The sequence below is a fragment of the Fukomys damarensis genome, unplaced genomic scaffold, assembly GCF_012274545.1.
Source record: "Fukomys damarensis isolate Sample0158 unplaced genomic scaffold, DMR_v1.0_HiC HiC_scaffold_28, whole genome shotgun sequence".
Taxonomy (NCBI): Eukaryota; Metazoa; Chordata; class Mammalia; order Rodentia; family Bathyergidae; genus Fukomys; species Fukomys damarensis.
In genome coordinates, this window is record NW_022900940.1 from 17156123 (window position 1) to 17175704 (window position 19582).

The 19582-nt window shown below is 41.8% G+C and overlaps 1 protein-coding gene across 6 annotated transcripts in view; it reads right to left on the reverse strand.

Annotated features, from left to right (window-relative positions):
- Nucleotides 1–19582, reverse strand: part of Dlec1 (DLEC1 cilia and flagella associated protein) — a 57629-nt gene that overhangs the window by 30158 nt on the left and 7889 nt on the right. For 5 of the 6 annotated variants that reach the window (XM_019208274.2, XM_019208272.2, XM_010629704.3 and 2 more), the window contains exons 3-10: nucleotides 14569–14679; nucleotides 13095–13288; nucleotides 12690–12910; nucleotides 11294–11372; nucleotides 3450–3537; nucleotides 2644–2817; nucleotides 2250–2386; nucleotides 870–962 (exon numbers count right to left, since the gene is read on the reverse strand). In XM_019208274.2, the coding sequence (XP_019063819.1) occupies nucleotides 870–962; nucleotides 2250–2386; nucleotides 2644–2817; nucleotides 3450–3537; nucleotides 11294–11372; nucleotides 12690–12910; nucleotides 13095–13288; nucleotides 14569–14679 (1097 nt within the window). Of the gene's footprint in view, nucleotides 1–869; nucleotides 963–2249; nucleotides 2387–2643; nucleotides 2818–3449; nucleotides 3538–11293; nucleotides 11373–12689; nucleotides 12911–13094; nucleotides 13289–14568; nucleotides 14680–19582 lie in introns of those variants that run through there. The other variant, XM_033756884.1, reaches the window with a different exon arrangement.

The following is a 19582-nucleotide window of genomic DNA, read 5'->3' on the forward strand; positions in this document are numbered from 1 at the left end:
GAGCAGTTGTAAAGTTCCGTACCCAGACCAGTGAACTCAGAACTCAGGGTGGGCACCCAGGCATGATCGTGCATTTCTCAGGTAATTGTAATGTGCAGCTCAGTTTAAAAGACAATGGAGTTTGGATCTCATCACTGTCAGAAGCCAGACAGTTTTTAATGCCTGAATTAGAGAAACCTCCTTAGCAGGCTATTGAGAAAGGGCTAAGCATGTCTCCACAGCCCCATCCAGTGACGTGACACCACAGAGTCAGACTCCAGGACCAGGGAGACAGGAAAGGTGGCAGTGTGATCCTCACAGGCATGTCTGGAGACCAGCAAGTGTATAAGCCAAAGAGAAAACTAAAAGGGGCTGGTTAGGAAGGCACAAGTAATGACCATGGGATCAGATCTTGGGGAGCTTCTGTAGAGGCTCAGAATAAGGCTTAAGGAAGGCAGCCTCGTTGGCTACATAAACATGACAGCGAGAACAAAGCTGCTGTCTTCACCCAGGTACCAGATGGTGCTGGTGGGGTTGAGGAAGGTCCAAGAAGTCTGAAAAGTTATAGGCAGATCTTAAAGGGAGCTTATGTCTTGGGGAAGGTCACTCCCAAGCTAACAGTGTGGACAAGCAACACTTAGGCATCATGATGGAAATGCTAGGTTTGTCCGCATTTGCTTTGTGAGGGAGGTCATAAGATAGTCAAATGCAATCATTCTGCAGAACGCAAGAACATGCACCTATCCAGACCCACTAAGGATGGTATCTGGGATGGGAGTAGGCACTGGCTCATGAAAACACAGAAGCAAATGCTTTCATGTAGCCGTTGAGGGAAGAGACGTGAGGAATCATGAAGAGGCAGGAATATATGCCAATGTGTAGTTACTTACCTCCAGTAATACGGAAAACCCAGGAGCCAGCTCAAACACTGAAGGCATGACTGCAAAAGGAGGCTGTCCAACAAAGCCAGTGCTTGCAATAGCCTTAAAGAAAAGCAGAAAATTACACAATGGTTTGAAAGAAAGTAAAAGATCCAGGGCTTAAATTGAAAACTTCTCTCCTCCAAATATCTGTTTTGCTACTTGAAGGATCTTAAGGATCATCGAATCCCAACTCAACAAAGAAACTCACTCATCTGGCACACATTTACTTGCCCTTTACCGGGCACCAGAGGAGTTCTGAAGGCTAAGGCCAAGTGAGTGACAGAACACCTGTAAAGAGCTAACTACTGGCAGGAGATGCAAAAATACCACTGCCAAGTGCCTGGGACAAAGGCAGGAAGTATGAGAAGGCTTTCCCAAAGCACAACAACTTCCTTTTTCTCCTCAGCACCCTGGGTCAGTGGTGCTAGTGTACATGTCTGCCTCTATTACCACTGTACCCCTGGCTAAAATAAGCTCCAGAGCTCCTGAGTCACGAGGGCAGCTATTGTCTTGTTAGCAGAGCTGCAGCCCCAGTTCATATACAGGAATCCACTGAATATTCCAGGGATACAAACCTAGGCCTACAAGACCCTGGCAGGTAACAGGAATGAGTAAAATGAGTTTCACGTGGTCCTCTCAACCTATTACATGCTTCCTGGACATAAGCATTCAGAGGATTTTTCCCTAGTATAAGAGAAATAACCATATATCGGTGATGATCGATGGATGGTGTCAAGTTAAGGCAGCCTGGCAGTGATGCAGCCCAGGCCACAGAATGGAGCACATGAGCCCTACTGCCATGCCCGATCTGAGAGGGTCACAGTGAGTCCTGGCCTGGCCCTGCACAGCTTCCAATTTTCTAGAGACTGAAACTGCAGGTGTATATGTGAAATTTCCCCCACTTTTAAAAGCTTCGTTCAAAAATGTTTTTAAGCAGCGTGCTAAATAAATACCAACAGAATTCAGCCAAAGTGCTGCCAATCTGTGGCCTCTAATATAATTAGACATTTGTTATGATAATGATGTCTTCCAGAGTGAATGTTGAGCCAGGCCTTCAAGGATAAGAGAGGTGCTACACCTGCCTAGGGTTGCACAGGTGTTAGTGATAATAACCACAGCTATAGTCCTGGACTCCATATATATTCAACTGAGACCTGACAGCTGGACAGAGAGTTAACAACATTCTGCTTTTAGGTGTTTCCAATCATGGGACTATTGGGCCGGGGATTTAGCTCAGTGGTTCCTCTGCCTGTGTGCAGTCACGGGACTATCTAGTACTTCACTCCAAGGGGTTATTTTCTTTGATGGATTTGCTCTTTTTCCAGGTAGCAATGAATAATCACTCACTGTGAAACTTATTGGCGGCCATCTCTCTTTGGGCATAATGTGGAATTTGCCAGTGCTGAAGCCCACATTTCTGCAGATGAATTTCATCATCTTTATTCCCCCAATGAGGCAGTAACCACAGTCCAACATCGGTGACACTGAAGTCACAAAAAGATGTGTAAGAAGAAACATGCGCTCTGGTTGGGCCCTGTTGTCACTATTCCCCCGAAGTCCAGCCCGCACTCAGAGCAGCTGTGGAATGACCTAAGGGCCCCAGCTGAGCACCCAGAGCAGAGAGAATCAATGGGGACATGCTGAGCTCTATGCTGCTACAAGGAGCCCTGTGAGGCAGACAGTCTTATGAGGACTCTCCAACTCTGACTGGATCCCTAAGTAAGGTAGGGCACAAACTCACAGGTCAGCACAGGGGGCGGCCTCCGGGCCTGCAGGGGGATCAGCAGCTTGTGCGCTGACTGGGTCTCGACTAAAACAAAGTCATCAAAATCCCCAAGACAGTCAGGAATAAACTGGACAGAGTATTGGCAGGTCATTCCAGGAGCCACCATGCCTCCACTTCCTGGGAACATCCCTGTGCGTGACAAAAGCAACCAATGAGGATGGGAACCAGTACTCACCAGGGTTGGGCTCTGCTGCCTCAGAGGGCAAGCACAGCGGAGGCTGACTGTATGAGCCAACGCCTCTGGGCCAAGGTCAAGCAAATGGCAGAACCATCAAGTGTGCTAGGGACAGGCTTTTGGTGCAGGGACTCCACGAAAACCATCAGGGCCCAAAGGGGTGTGAGACGGTCCATCTGGAATGGTTAGGTGGAGCCATGCCTGGCCCTGTGGCTTAGAATTTGTCACATGGGCAGCAGAGAGTCCTTTGAGATTTCTGGGCAGAGGGACAGAGTTGTTCTTGAGACAAATACTGGCAAGTAAGCTGGAAGGCTGGCTGGACACTGCAACGGTGAAGCGAGCATTGGGGAGGAGCTGACCGAGGGTAGTGACAGCATGAAAGAGGAAATGGCAGAATCAGTGCCTGGAGAGAGACGATCAGGAGAGAGGAGCTCTCTAGATGGTGGGATCTCACCAGCAACTGGTGGGGAGAGGAGGCCTGAGCTCAGGACAGGGGAAGAGCCATCAGGGTTTCGTGGGTCCATAACTGCAACCAACCCACCACACAGCTCTGAGGCTGTCTAAAAGGATGCCTCACTGAACTCACCTAACCCCAGAGCAAAGTGTGGAGTAGAAGGCGGGAGGACTCGCAGGTAGCGGCTAGTTGCAGTGATATTCTGTAGTGTGATCACCATCTGTCCAAAGGGAAGGGTAATTTCTCTTAGCAACATTGAAGGACACAGTGTTGCTGAGCAAGGTGGTACATACCTGTCATCTCAGCACTTGAGAGGCTAAGGCAGGAGGATCACAAGTTCAAGGATTGCCTGGGCCACACAGTGAGTTCAAGGCTACCTTGAACTATATAGTAAGACCCTGTCTCAAAAACAAAACAAAAAGCAGGGACACAATGCTATGTCTGGCATTTACTTTAGATAATGTAGGAAGGGGGGAAGGTATAAATGAAATAAGCTTGGCCACCTGGTGATAATCTTTAAAGCTGTGTGATTAATGATGGGATCATGGGAATTCATGCTATTTTATACTTTTGTTTGTTTGGAGAAGATGCCATAGTGAAAACTAAAATACAGGGTAAAAATAAAGGTAGGCATAGATCTTACCTATTATCTGTCCTTTTGTTTAAAATAACAACTACAGGCCCTAAATATCTGGGGAGATTGGTTTCAGGACGCCAGCAGATTCCCTAAATTCACAGATGCTGAAGTCCCTTACAGAAAATGACATGGTTCTGGTGTATAATCTGTGCACATTCTCACATATACTTTTTTTTTTTTTTTTTTTTTTGGTACCAGGGATTGAACTCAGGACCTTGCACTTGCAAAGCAGGCAGCAGAACCACTGAGCTAAATCCCTGGCCCCTCTCCCGTATACTTTAAATGATCTCAAGATTACTTATAATAACTAATACAGTGTGAGTTCTAGAGAAACAGTTATTATATTATGTTGTTTAGGGAATAATGACAAAGAAAAAGTCTGTACAAGTTCAATACAGATGCAACCACTGTGAGCCTAACCAGTACACCAACAGGACTCCATGTGAATCATGCTCAAAGTGAAATGGTGTCTTATTTTGTCAGGGCACACTTTCACATCCTTCATTCATGAGAATGCAACATAGTGCTCAACACACAATAAACTCAAGTTCACTTAGTTGGAAATTTTTGTATTTTTAAATAGTTTCAATTTACTGTTGGTTGAATTCATGGATGTGGAACTTGCAGATAACAGAAGGCTGATCATACAATTTATGTAGCATCTACTCTGTGGGAGTACCTGACCCATTTGGCTCTCAAAGCCAAGAAAGATGGGAACTGTCCCTACTTAACAGAGTAAGAGGCTGAAGACCACAGACGTCCCTTAGCTGCTGTGTTGAGATTTGAGTCCTGGACCTCAGGCTCTAAAGTTCTGCCAACTTCACTTCATTTATTGTCTTCTTCCCCACATATCACTGTGGGCCTTCTTTTCATGGCCCGGACAAGGGGCTGTCTACCACTTAACCTACCCAGCTCTGATTAAACTCCATCTTCTCTTCTCCCTGACCCAAACAGAAAAGCTCCCTAAGGAAAAGTCCTAGAATTAACCTGGAGAGTACAATTTCATGGTTTTAATGTTCATTTCTCTATTATTAATAATAGTGTGACATCTTTTCATATGTTTATTTGCTCTTTGGGTCTTCTATAAGTTGTCTGTTCACATCCTCTTACCATCTGCAACTGTATAGTTTATCTTATTGGTTTATAGGAGTTTTTTTTATGTATGCTGGATATTGACTCTTTATAAGGTAGACATGATAAACACCTCCAAGTTTATAAACTTGTATTATCTTTTGATATACAGCTTCTAAAATATTTTTATTTGATTTTGTTGGTGCTTAACCAAGGGCTGCCTCTGAGCTATTCCACCCAGGTCATTTCCAATATAAAATATATAAAATGTGTCAACCATTGATAAGTTTGTGTTTCAGTCTTTAAATAAAAAAATCTTTCCACGCTTCCTATATATATTTTTTTCTAACAATGTCATTCTTTACCTTGAGATCTTTACTGGCAACTATTTGGTTTGGAGGATGGAATAAAGTAGAGATTTTTTATATGGCAAGAGATTAAACTTGGTTTTCTATCTTCAGATCTGCATACATGAATGGACCAGCCCTAGAGAAGAGTATGTACTGACTCCTCATTAGAGCTAGTTACAGCCACTGTTTTCACCAAATTTTTTTTAATTCCAGGAATTAGCTCCTCCTCGCGTGTGAGGCATGCCTGGCTTATTAGAGGATGCTTATTAGAGGATGTCCCGCAAGATTAGACAATCAATTGCATTTAATGGTGGTCAGCTCAATAATGCCTTTTCACACCACCTCTCTCTCCTTCCATCCTTTTCTCTCCTGCATCACTAGAACTGTAAAGAATAGTGAATAATCATACCATCTCAGGCTCTACTTTATGAGGAACCTGGACTGTGGTAGTTTGTACCAGAAGGGTCCTAAACCAGTAGACTCTTGGGATGAAATTCTGGAGTTCACTTAATCACCAGTCTAGTAGAAATTAAGAACTCTGGCTGGCAGAAAGCAGGGTGTGAGGATGCTGATATGATGACATCGCAATTATTTAATGCTTCCACCAGTGGGCAGCTGGACTGAGGCGAAGGTGGACAGACAGGCAACTCGGGTGGTAACTTGGACGGCTGCAAGGTCTAAGGCAGTGGTAATTATAAGGAGCGTGGAGAAGCCTGACTGGCTTCCTTAACAGCCCTGGAAGCCATGGAGGGGAAAATCACAGGCTAGGGCAGCCAACTGCCATCTCAGCCCTACTTTAACCCCCATTCCACCCCACCCTCAGTGAAGACATTCCTTGCATTCTTGAGTTACTAATGATGCTGTATGTGTATTTTTTTTTATTCCTGATTGATCTGGTTTCATGCTTTTTACCTACTATTTCTGCACCTGTGTTCTTAAGTTAAGACTAACTTATTTTTTTTTTAATTTAGTGTGAAGGTAATAGCAGGAGAATAGTGAGGATGGATCCTTCTTTTTCTAGTCTCTCAAACAATTTATAAAAAATAAAGATTAGCTTCAATGTTCCATAGTGCGTGCCTGTAAAGTTATTCTTTGCCTACTCTTGGGTTTTGGATTTTGTGGAAAGTTCTTTTCAAAGTTATTTTCATCATAGTTGAACAGCCTCATAGTTTTAAAAGGCAGAGAGTTGTACGAGGTTTCAAAAATAGAAATCCTTTCCACTGGTCTCCACCCTGCAACCTCCCACTTCCCAAGGACACGTTTTCTTCCTTATTTTGTTATTTACTTCCATGTCTCCAAATAGCACATTACTTTTATTTCTTCAGTTTTAGCATGAATTATGGATAGATAATATGGATATTCTCTCTTTCCTCACCCATATCCAATTCAACCTCTGATATGCCCTGCCAAATTCCTGGCTAGATCAAGAATTAATGTTTACACTCCAGTTACTATGTCACAGTGACTAATCATGATTCGTTTCCCTCCCTTGTATAATCTTTGTTTATCCTGAGGCTAACTGTCAACTAATTATTTTACTTGCTACGCACTTATCAATAATTCAGTCCTCCAATACTCCACAACTCTTCCCCAGACATCCAGATGTATCAGGGAATCTTACGAATGCCACCTCTATACACTAACCTCTCCTCGGTGCTTCTGACATAATCTTGGCCAGTTGCCTGCTACACTAGCTATTTGGTTGCTTAAACTTTATAGTGTAGCTGATTAATAACCACTATGTACACATCCCAACAGACAAAATGTACATTTCCAAGAGGCCTCATTAGATGTAATTCAGTCTATATAATAGACTATGGCACGCTGTACTTTCCAAAAATGGCCACAGCAATATGTTAGGTCCCACACACCCTTCTAAAGCCTTGTCATTGCCCAGTCAATAAGGACTATATATGTCCCTACACTTTGCCTGCCCTTTTGGAAAGGCTCCTGCTAGGAAACCATTCGCTGTATCCAGAGGAAGCCCACACTAGCCGATGTGGAATAGCCTTATGGAGAGGCCCATAGGGAAGCAGTCTGAGCTGAAAGCTGGCATCAACCTCAAGACATGAGAGCGAATGAGACTTCAGTTACTTCCGCCTGACCCCACACTCACCCCCATCTTCTATCTGAGGCCCCAGGTATTACACAGTAGAGACAAACTATCCCTGTGGTATCCCACACACTCAGCAAGCAGATGGCTATTTGACACTACAAAGGCTTGGAGTAACTTAACTCATGCTACAATAACTGGAACATTGAATACATTAAAAGAGGTACTAATGAAAATTGCTATTAAAATCACGTGATAAAGGTACATTTCAGCTGGGCATGGTGGCATATGCCTGTAATCCCAGCACGAAGGAGGCTGAGGCAGGTGGGTTGCCACAAGTTTAAGATCAGCCTGGGCTGCATAGTGAGTTTAAGGACAGCCTGAATTACATAGTGAGGTTGTCTTTAAAAAAAAAAAAAAAAAAAAAAAAGGATGGGGGGAGCATTTCAAATACTCTTTTTTTTTCCAATCAAGTATTCTTAATCACAAATTATGCTCTTAAGTTTCCGAACACAACACACCATGAATATACGCCTCCCAGTATACAAATGCTTAGAATCCTGCAAGTGGACATCAAGCTACCCCAAAGAAGTTATCCCTGAGGCTCATGCCCCGGAAACAGAGACTTCCAGAAAAGCATCTTATTCCAAGATTCTTCTGATAACTGTGGAAAAGTGGGGTACAAGCATGGAACGCAGGAAGGTCTGTAGAATTAGAACTGTAATTAGAGTTGTCATATGAGCTCATAATTTTATATGCATATATACACACACACGCGCGCGCACGCATGCACATATACACGCATATGGTTAAATCTGTGAAAATGACATTTCTCCCGGGCTCTGTTTGTTGAAAAAAATCTGGAAGCAATTATACCCACGTGACAATGAGCAGACCAAGTGTTTAACTCCTGGTTTCAAAATTCCATTCCCTATTAAAACAAACCATGGCTTCTGGGAAGCTGATTCCAAAACTGGAAGAAAAAAAAAAAGTAGATAGGATGAACCTGGGACATTTCATACTGCCAGAGTTGGAGCAAGTCCTAAAACAATGCTAGGTCACATTAAAGAACACAGAGACAAGTCCTGAGGCTCCTACTAGGCAAATCTCAGATCCTTGCAGAACCAAAAGGAACACTGACAGTAAGTGAGCTGCCTCATTTTAGGGTAGATTAACATCATTTCCTTATCTAGAGTGATTCTAAAAAGTACACCTGCCCTTGAATACCAACCAACAAAATGAAGTCTACACATTTTACAGGACCAAAATCCATACTTTGAAAAGCATGAAATAATCAATTATTCAAGGAGAAAGAAATAAGTACTTAAAAGTGACAAACAGATCCTTAAAATGTATTGTCTTGATTAGACCTATACTAACCCAAAAAACTGTGTACAAAATATGATACAAATTTTTCTTTTAATATTTGTAATTCCCTTGTATATTTTGCCATTCGGAGGTTTAAATGTTGCTGTACAGCCCATGATGAAGTGATATCCAAGGATAATACCTCATCAGACACCAAAGCCTTTATCGTTAAATCCTCTCCTTAGTATCCTCTGATCTGTGACAGCTCCTTCCCCAGCTTTTCCTTGTTTAAAGAGTGTTGGCCAGTTATTTTGTAGCATGTCCTTCAATTCTATGGTTCAACTGAAGTCATACATTCCTGGGAAGGACACCATAGAGGTGATACACTCTTCTCACTATGTCATATTAGCGGATATGGTGTTGATGTATCTTATTGATGGTGACATTAACTTTAATCCCTTTTCTTCCAGGGTTCTCTGTTGTACAGTTACTATTTTTCTTTTCATAATTACTAAATATCTGGGGGAGACTATGCACTTATCTGTTTCTGCTGAAATTTGTGGGTGATTTTTTTTCGGTACCGGGGATTGAATGTGGGTCCTTGCGCTTGCAAGGCAGGCCACCGAACCGCTGAGCTAAATCCCTGGCCCTCTGCTGAAATTTGTACCCCTAATTTTAGTACCCATTGGAATTTTCTTGCCTAAAGAAATTAGTGCTGGTGTATTCAACAGTGATTTTTATACTTCTCTTTTCTTTATTAATCAGGTTTCTTCTAAAGACAGTCTTTTCTCCCTCACTTACTAGCTTACTCACGCAATTACTTATATCAGTATGGACCCATGGACATTTCTTTGTGTTGTAATCCAATGCCATTATTATTTATTTTGTTGCCTGAGTTGTTCCAACTTTGGACACTGGGAACTCTGTCCCTCTGCTACTCCTCCCAATCATCCATCTGTTTCTTTTTTTGGCTTCGTACATTCTGGCACCTCAAGATACTATTAAATTCAGGATACAGAACTGACACATGTCTGCTTTTGCCAGGAGCAATTGAGAAGTTTAAATATTGTGGATATGCATACATTCCTTACACTGTGAAGCACAACCCACATTTGTGTGAGGACACTGTTATTAGGCCCAGTTGCCGCTGCCACTTGTGAGTGGAGCTGGCAATTGCTAAGCTTGATCTTCACCTGATTGCCCAGAATGATGGGAAGCCAGCATTAAGAAAAAAGCTGGAAAAAAGGATAAGGAAATCTCTTTCAGAGAAACCTCTGGATATACTGCAGAGGGGCAGAGGAGAGTAAGAAGAGGAGATATAGATGTATGACTATGGCTCCAAAGGGGGAAAATGGTAGAATTAAAATGTTAAACTATTATGTAAGAAAAGTATAAGGAAAAGGAAATAGGAAGAAAAATTTGAGTATTTTTTAAATAGAAAAATCACAGCTATAAATATAGATGGAATAACAATACTAGAAATCCCATTTCATACTCTAATTTAAAAAAAAAATGGTTGTACGCAATAGTCAGCCAAGGCTGCTAACAATTAAATGACAGATTGATAAGAACTTTATAAAGGATGAGTCAGGCTAACAACACCTGTAGCCACTCCTCACTGGTACTGGGGAGCTCAGTTATGCTTCCTCTTGGTGTGGTACCATAAGAAATAATAAGTCCCACCAAGAAGTACCTCTGACAAAAAGGAAAATCACGAAGCCCAGTACAGTGGCACACACCTACAGTCCCAGCTACTCAAGAGACAAAGACAGGAGGACTGCTTGAGCACAGAAGTTAAGCCCAGCCTGAACAACATAGTGAGAAGCCCATCCCAAAGAGAGAAAAGAGGGAAGGAGAGAGGAAAGGAGAAAAGGAATCTAACCAAACCTCTCCATCTAATTACCAGTTTACAGATGATATGGAGAATAAAGGGACATGTTTAATGTCACAACAACAAGGCAATTAGGCAAATCCAGGATGAAGAAATTATAGTTTCTTCAACAACAACAAAGAAATAGCATTTTTTTAAAGCACAGTGTAGAGGAAGAACTGTCCTCAACTAAGGGAGGATAAAGAGTTATTTTTTAGTCACCCACAATGTTTAGATTTTGATTCACAGAAACCAAGTGGCTTATTAATCAAATGGAGGAAGATCAAACTTGATTCACATATTAGTTGACATGAATGAATCATTGCTCATATCCCTGAGTGTGACTATGGTATTAAGGTTGTTTTTAAAAAGTGCTGAACTATTAGAGATGCTTCATAAGTAATAACTAAAGAACAACATGCTGTGTAGGTTCCCTTACAGCATCCAGCTCGGGAATGGACACAGGACCACACACATGAAGTTGTAGAGGTGGTCATAGGTGAAACCAGATTTGCAAACTGCAGGATACTGCAGAGGCTAGGTGATGGGTCCATGAGGTTTATTACCTTCTTTTCCCTAGCTTTCTATATGGCTCAAAATTAATACATATTTTTTTAAAATAAGAAAGGAAATGGGAGAAAAAAAAGAAAGGAAATGGGGGAAGATCTTCAATGAATCAAGATCTACCTCATAAACTGGTCCAACTTCATAATCTGTGAAAAACACAATTGATGGCTTGGCCAGGAACACTGGAGTATTTGCACAACTGTGGGAGGAAAGAGGGGAGAAGAAGAGTGTGAGTTTTAGCTACACAACAAGTATTGTGTGGTGATTGAATAATGCAAAAATAAACACATTCAAGCCATCAAAGATACCCAAAATATGGAACTCATGGAGCTTTTTCATTGGTTTTGTTTCAGCAGATTACAAAATAAACCAAAATCCAATCTTTTTGAAATCATGTGTAGCTAAATATAAAATTTTCAATATTCATAGAAAAACTGGAAGCTTAAACACAAATATGTCAGGTGAGATTGAATACAGTTTTTATTTTCAAATATTAGTCTTTTCTTTATAAAAAGATACCAAATGTCTAATAAAAAGGAATTAAGAGTCCATTAAAATTACAAACCCATGAAGCAACTCATTCTCTTTATCAGGAGCCAAAGGCAATCTCTTTTTTTTAAAAAAATCACAATTTACATTAATTATTTGTAACTAAGCAAATTTTAAACATTGCCATTACCCAAGACACATGAATATCATGGAAGCAGTACATGAAATAACCAAATACCCCAAAGAGATTCCTCCATTTGACCCAGACTGTTCAAATGTCCAAAAAGAGGGCCCATACCAACCCCTAGTTTTCTGTTCCCTTATTTCTAACCCTAAAAGGTCAGCAACACATAAGCTCAGGACCCTGGGAAATAGTTAAAGGACACGTCAGTAGGTGACCCTGAAGACCTGGTCTGATATCACCCTCGGCCCTTGCCATAATCAGAAAGTCTAGGAGCTGTGGTGGACACGGTGCAACACACCTCTAATCCCAGTACTCTGGGAGGCTGAGGCAGGAGGTTCAAGCCCAACTCGAGCAACTCAATGACTTAAAGAGATACTGTCTCAAAATGAAAAAGAATGAAGGGAGGGCAGGGACAAGGGGAAAAAATGAGAACCAAGACCTGTCATGTAAAGGTACGAGATCCCAATGATAAATGTAACTGTATCCCTAAAATGTACCAATAAACTCAATTAAAGCTGAAAAAAAATGAAAAAGAATGAAGGGAGGGCAGGGACAAGGGGAAAAAATGAGAACCAAGACCTGTCATGTAAAGGTACGAGATCCCAATGATAAATGTAACTGTATCCCTAAAATGTACCAATAAACTCAATTAAAGCTGAAAAAAAATGAAAAAGAAGCGGGGCTTGAGATGTAACTCAATGCAAAGGCCCTGGGTTAAATCCTCAGAACTACAAAAGGAAAAATAAGTCTAAGAGCCTCCATAGCCAGAGCAGGCTCAGGAATTTCTGGATTTTACAGTAAAAGGAAAGACTTTCTGAGACTATAACTTAGGGAAAGGCATACCTCTGTTCTGGCTCTTCATTTGGAAATTTTCCTGTCAGCATTGGCTTCTTTGGAGGAAAAATAAGAGACCTGCCTCCATGTACAGTGTTAGGAGGAAAAAAACGGGGGTTTTTTAGGAAGTGGTTGCGACTCTCCATTCTAGCAAGCTGAAGTCGCTCCAGTTCTCTCTGTGGCACTCGTAAGTGGTTCATCCATTTTTTATTCTTCGGTGGACTTGCTTTCTTTAGAACACACAGAAGCACAATCAATAACATGCAAGGGACTGGTGTTTTGACATCTTAGCCAAGTGTGTGACCCACAACCAACGCAAACGTATTTTGCTGGGTGTTCATCACAACTTCTTCTGTATCTGAACTTCCCGGCCCCAGTGCTTACACAGTGCTATGCACAGGCTTCTGAACCAACCTTGGTGGTTTCTTTGGTCCTCTGTTTAGCCTCAGGAGTTGAGTCCCATGTCAAGCTGTCCACAGTATAGTCTAACTCATCTGCAAATGCAGGACGCTTCTCCCTGCAGGACACTGGAAGCATCTTGTCTGCCTTTGGGATGGAATGCTTCTCACAACTGAAGGTCAGTTTTGAACATCCAGGGTGGAAGGCACCTACGGCACCAAGGAAACAAACTGAGTTGCAGTAACAAAGTTGGGAAGTGAACCAAGTAAAACCACCAAAGCCACAGTCACATTGATAATTCAGCCTAAATGTTCACAATTTACTACACCAGATGTAATTGCCCTTCACCATATGAATTACTCCTGGAACTCAATTCATGCATCTGAGACCTAGGACTAAAGGGTTAAAATATCTTTCCATTTCCAAATATAGGCAAATGAATTGACCATTTTCACATACGCATGCACATACACCCCAGATGTAAACATCCTTTGTGAAAATCTTACATGAGGAATCAATGCCCATATTAGCCTTTTACACACATAAGAACATCCCCTGAAGGCTGAGAACAATCATTGCTAGCAAGAATGTAATGAAACTGGTACCCCCACACACATTTTCAGCACAGTGCTTGGTAAGTCCTCAGCACATGTTGGGTCCATCCTCGCCTACCTGCATTAGGTATCGAGCATCCAACTAACTGTAAAATGTGAGTGGTTTAGCACCCCAAAACACTTGATTCTCCTGACACTCCTTCACTCTTTTCTCAATTATGTGGGTCCCATCTTTTTGTTCCATGTGATTCCTAAGCCCCTAAGCCGCAGAGATCATCAAACAGTACCACTGAGTGGGCCACTTGTCTTTCGAGCTTGGCACCACTAGGCAACCTCGACGCTTTACCACAGGTCATGTGGTGACTTTTCCCCAGCCACACAGTAACTCTTTCAAAATCTATCTTCATGTTTAGGCCCAGCAAACAGTCTCCTGCTTTATTCATTCTCAGAATATCCTGCCTTACTGATCACAGGAAACTGGCCCAATAACACATGAATGCACACACCCACATGCACCTTCTCAGCTTGTCAGCCCGTCCTTCCCTCCATTCTCAGTAGCAGAAAAGCTGCTCTTTGCCTCTACAGAGAAGCCCCTGTCCGCATTCCACCCCAACCCTTGACTCTCTTGTCTTCAGTCCCTCCCTCTCTTAGTGCATTCAACTACATCTGCACTTTTGCAGGCCCCTGGGTGCTGGGATGCTAGCAAGAGTACCATATTCCACATGGAAGAGTTGGAACTCCGTCTTGGTGGTGTGAAGAAAGCCAGTAAGGAACTGCCACTCTCATGTGACCCTCCCAACTATCACTTACAAATTAAAGAAAAGGAGGGAAAACTCTAAGGATAAGGAAATGGCTGTAAAGGTGGCTGATGTGGCCCTGTTGCTGTGTAATTTCTCTGGCATGATATCTGAGGCTCTGAAGGTAAGACACATTACCTTTGGGTGCAGAGCAAAATGGCACTGTATCACTGTAGTAATCTTCTGGGCAGATCAAATGATGCTTCTGTAGCAATTCACTGTCCACACACCAGCTGAAGACGGTCTTCACTACACAGAGGGGAACAAGGACAAGAGTATTTCAAGCCAGACCGAGGTGGAAGAAGCAACACTTAAACTTTCTTTACCCTCCAGTCCTAAAAAAATCAAAGGAAATTCCTTCTCACAACCCTGTGATAGTGCTGAGGGTTAAGGAACTAAACAGTATTTATCAGCCACTTTAAAAAGGCTAACTACTGGGCTGTGTTTGGATATTACTTCAGCTAAAATATTCTTATGCACAGGAAAACCTATAACAAACATAAGGTAGCTGGAATAAGTGGCCCCCATTCTTCACTTTCCCTGTACAAAAGTCCTTGAAATATGACTTTGCAGCGCCCCTTACTAGAGACAAAGTACACCTCTTCACCCTTGTCTTTGGCCAGTGAAATGTCAGCAAGATTTGAAATGTGCTTACACAGTGACCTTTCCCTCTTGTACTTTGGCGAAAGCTCTTGTACAACAGCGAAGAGCTTCCTTTCCCGTTCATCTTGCACAACAGCATAAATCCATGTGGAGCAGAACTGAGCCCAAACTACAGCAAAGAGGCAAGCTCAGCAGGACCTACAGCTTGAAGCCAGTCCAGCCAACCAAGCCCAGCTAGATCAGCCAACCTCCCACTGATCTAAAGACACATAAGAGAAAAGACCTCACTTAATAGGGTAGTAGGTTGATAATATCTATGGTTGGTGAGCCAAGAAATAGCAGTAAAGACATATTATTTATATATCATATAAATAACATTATGTAAACATATCCAGAAGAATTAAAATTAGAAATAGTTACCTTTGGCAAGTGGACTGAGGCTGGGAGTGGAGAGATGCAAGCTTTTATTAAAACAGAGCAGTTTTAAGTGATCAGCAAAATTGCAAGAAAAGTACAGAGACTGCCCCATGTCTCCGCACCATAGGTACAGTCCCCATTATTGATATCCACCATCAGAGTAGTACGTTTGCTATAACTGATAGATCTGCCTTGACACATCATTATCACCTACAGTCCATGTTTTATATTATAGTTCACTCTTGGTATTGTACATTCTAAGTGTCTGGAACAATTTATACTGACATGTTCAGGTGGAGGCTTTTTATACCTATTAAAAGTTCTGAGGGCCAGGGATTTAGCTCAGTGGCAAAATGCCTGCCTCGCAAGCACAAGGTCCTAAGTTCGATTCCTGGTACCAAAAAAAAAAAAATTCTTCTAAACTGTTTTGTAAACCATGTGTATTTATTATTTTGATAAAAAAAAAATAAGCAGTTAGGATAAGTGGAAAACTTGGGAATTTTCTAACATCGTTGTTTGCTCAGTTTACCAATACTATCTTAAGACATGCACTGTCATATGGTCTTTCCCTTTGAAGGTCTCATATGACCAAGCGGGCAGGAGAGGTGACCAAAGAATGCTCATTTCCCCCATCATACATGCTAATCGAGAACTCTTGAGTTTTGGCTTAGTTACTATGATAGTCAGGAAACCAGAAAACACTTCATGCATCTCAAATAGAAAGGATTTTTATATAGAGGATTACAGACTAAGGGAGAAAAGGTCTAGGAAGCCATCATAACAATGGCAGTTCACAGCACTGAAGCAGGAGTTTCTCAGGAAGTTATTTGGAAGCTGCTTCAAAACAGGCACTGAATCATCAAGACTAATGGTCAGCCCTTCCAGAGCTTACTCAGGCCTTCTCTTCAGCAGATCTTTCTTGGAACCATAACAGAGAGGTGCTTTCCTTCAGGAAATATAGTCCCTGATCTCTCCTTGGCAAAGGAGACTGTGGCAGGGAGCTGCAGCAATGTCAAGTTAATACAATCTAACTCAGTTCCCAAGGACTTTGGTGATGGCTTATGTGAAATATCCAATGATAAGAGCAGAGGCCATGTGACCAGATGTACCCTCTCTCTTCTGATACCATTCTATCCATAGTCCTCCCCCAGGGTGGGGATGGTTAGGAGATATGTCTGTAGGGGCTGGGGACAGTTTGTTTATTAGATCTTCATAGAGTGTTTTTCCATGTAACTGCTGGACCTGTACAAAATTTATTGTTCTGGCCTTGTAACTATCTTCCTCCTTCTGGGAAGAGTGGAGCCCATGGCTCCTACTCTGCAAGGGACTAGTTATTTTCATTCTCCAAAAAGGTAACAGGGACAAGTTACTAGCAAGGGGTGGGAATGAAAACACAAGATGTTATATAGAGTCCTGATCTTTTTCCCTGTTTGGAGAATTCATGAATGCTTTCTACCTTTTCACATTTGTATTAGCAAGCAGAAAAATGTGATCTTGTGCTTCACATAATCAAAGTTTTAGGAGAGTATCCTCACTCCAAGTTATCTAAGTTATAAAAGAGGTCCTGGGGTCATCTCACCCTGCCTTGAAAATCAAGGACCAGACCAGTGTCTATGGAGCTGGACGGAAGTCTCTACTTCTGCCACTTTTGAAATAAAAGAAAGACACAGTGGCAGCATAAGGCTGAGAAACCAGGAAATAACACATGATCATAACATCACCTTGGGTAAAAAGTCAGATAAAATGGATTTTAAAGATCTCCTAATTGATGTTTGTTTCCCAGCTCTTTATTTTATCTCATTTTCATCAAAAAACAACAATATGGCTTCTCCCATCCCAGATGCCATCGCTCCAGCACCTGGAAGGTAGCCTGGGCCCCGATGCACCATGGGAAGGAGAGCCACACCTTCTCCCGCCCCAGCCGCCATCGCTCCAGTGCCAGAAAGATAGCCACGCAGGTGCCCCTGAACCCCCATAACTCCCCTTACCCCCCCCGTGCACTCTTAGACCTCCTGATTGAGCCAGTCTTTGGACCCACTCTGGAGAGTCAGAGGTGGCCATAAAGGGTATTTTTCTGAGTTCCCAACTTTGAACATCTTTAAAGAAAGGGCCTGGGAAACGTGTAATAGAATGGTGTGAAGTTCAACCATTCAGAAGGTTGGGGAACTCAATCTGAGCCTTGCAGCCCGAGGTCAGTCAGCATCATGGGGTTTAGCCATCAACTAACTGAGACCAGGGGTCTTGCATCCTAGCTCTGTCTGAACCATTAAATGGTAAATATACTATATTGAAATTTTGTTCACTGCAGATATGTTCTGGACTGCTTCTTGATTTCAATTTAATTCAAATGATTTAAGGGTGATAGACTAGTGACTGCCACAGTGTTCAGTTTCCAAGTTGTGCTTGATCATATTGTGTTGCTGATTGTATCAGTTGGGATAAAGGATTGTGGTTGATTCTATGAGCTGTTTTCTCTGATGTTATGAAGATGAGAATGTCTGTGGGTCGTTAGAGACCCAGAAGCTATGGCGCAACTATATCAGGAAGATTTGGGTGATAACCCAGGGAATAAACCAAGGACAGTCCAACGACAAAAATAAAAATGAGAAAACACTTAAGCAAGACACAAGGACAGACTTCCAGTTCACCAATGGCAAACAGTAGGGCAAATGAGGAAGAAAAGGCCAATAGTGAATCATCAGGACACCCTGAACTCAAAGCACAGGAAGTAACAAAACAGATCAATCAGGCTCTAGAAAAATTCAAAACAGAAATAATTTCCCAGATAACCATAGAGAGAGTGAGCAAAATGGAAGTCGTGATTCGAGACCCTAGAGCAGAAACTGACAAAAAAATAGATGAGCTCAGGACCATGATAGAAGCCATGAAGGCCCAGCATAAGAAAGAAATGGAAAAATAAATGCCCAACATAGGAAAGAAATGGAATCCATAAAACAGATTCAAACAGATATCCAGGAAATTAAACACTCCATTGAAAGTGTACGCAACAGAATAAAAGAATGCGAAGATAGACTCTCAGATATAAAAGATAAGATTGCAGTCAGTGATCACGACAAGAGAGGTCTCTTAAAAATAGTAGGGGATCATGAGAAATTGATCCAACAACTCCTAGATGATGCAAAGAAGAATAACATAAAACTCATAGGAATCCATGAAGTAGCAGGAGAAAATACAAATGACTTACAAAAGCTGTTCACAGAATTAATGACAGAAAACTTCCCAAGCAGAGGGGAAGAATTTGACATTCAGGTAAGTGAGGCATATAGGACCCCAACTAGCCACAATCAAAAAAAAATCTACACCTAGACATATAATAATCAAGATCCCAGAAACCCAACAGAAGAACAAAATACTACAAGCAGTAAGAGAAAAGAAACAAATCACATGCAAAGGAAAGCCCATCAGAATCACAACAGACTTTTCAACACAAACCTTTGGGTCAAGGAGAGCCTGGAATGAGATATTTCAAGTACTAAAAGAGAACAACCTCCAACCTAGACTGATGTATCCAGCAAAACTCTCTTTCAAAATGGATGGGGAAATAAGACACTTCCATGACAAAGAACACTGAGAAACTACATGAATACCAAACCAGCACTACAAGCAATTCTAAACAAGATCCTAGAAAAAGACAATGAAGGCAACAACACCATGAGGTCCAACAGAGCAAATCAAATAGTCAAGGCAAGAAACTAAAAGGAGAAGGTGAAAAAGTAAAAAGAGTCAACAAAAGGCCAATAAAATGTCAATAATAAGTCAGTACATATCAGTTATAACCAGCAATGTCAATGGCCTCAACTCACCAATCAAGAGAAATAGACTGGCAGAATGGAATAAGAAGCAAAATCCAAAAATATGTTGTATATAAGAAACAATCCTAGTGCAAAAAGAAGCCCATAGACTGAAAGTGAAAGGATAGAAAACAACTCTCCATGTGACAGGAGCCCAGAAAAAAGCAGGGGTAGCAATCTTATTTGCAGACAAAACAAATTTCAAAGCAAAACTGATTCTAGTATTATTGATGTAGGAAGGTACTGTATCATACCTCTGAGAATGTAAAATATCTTGTACCTGCTTTATGATATGTAGTAGTGACCGTGCTTTACCAGAG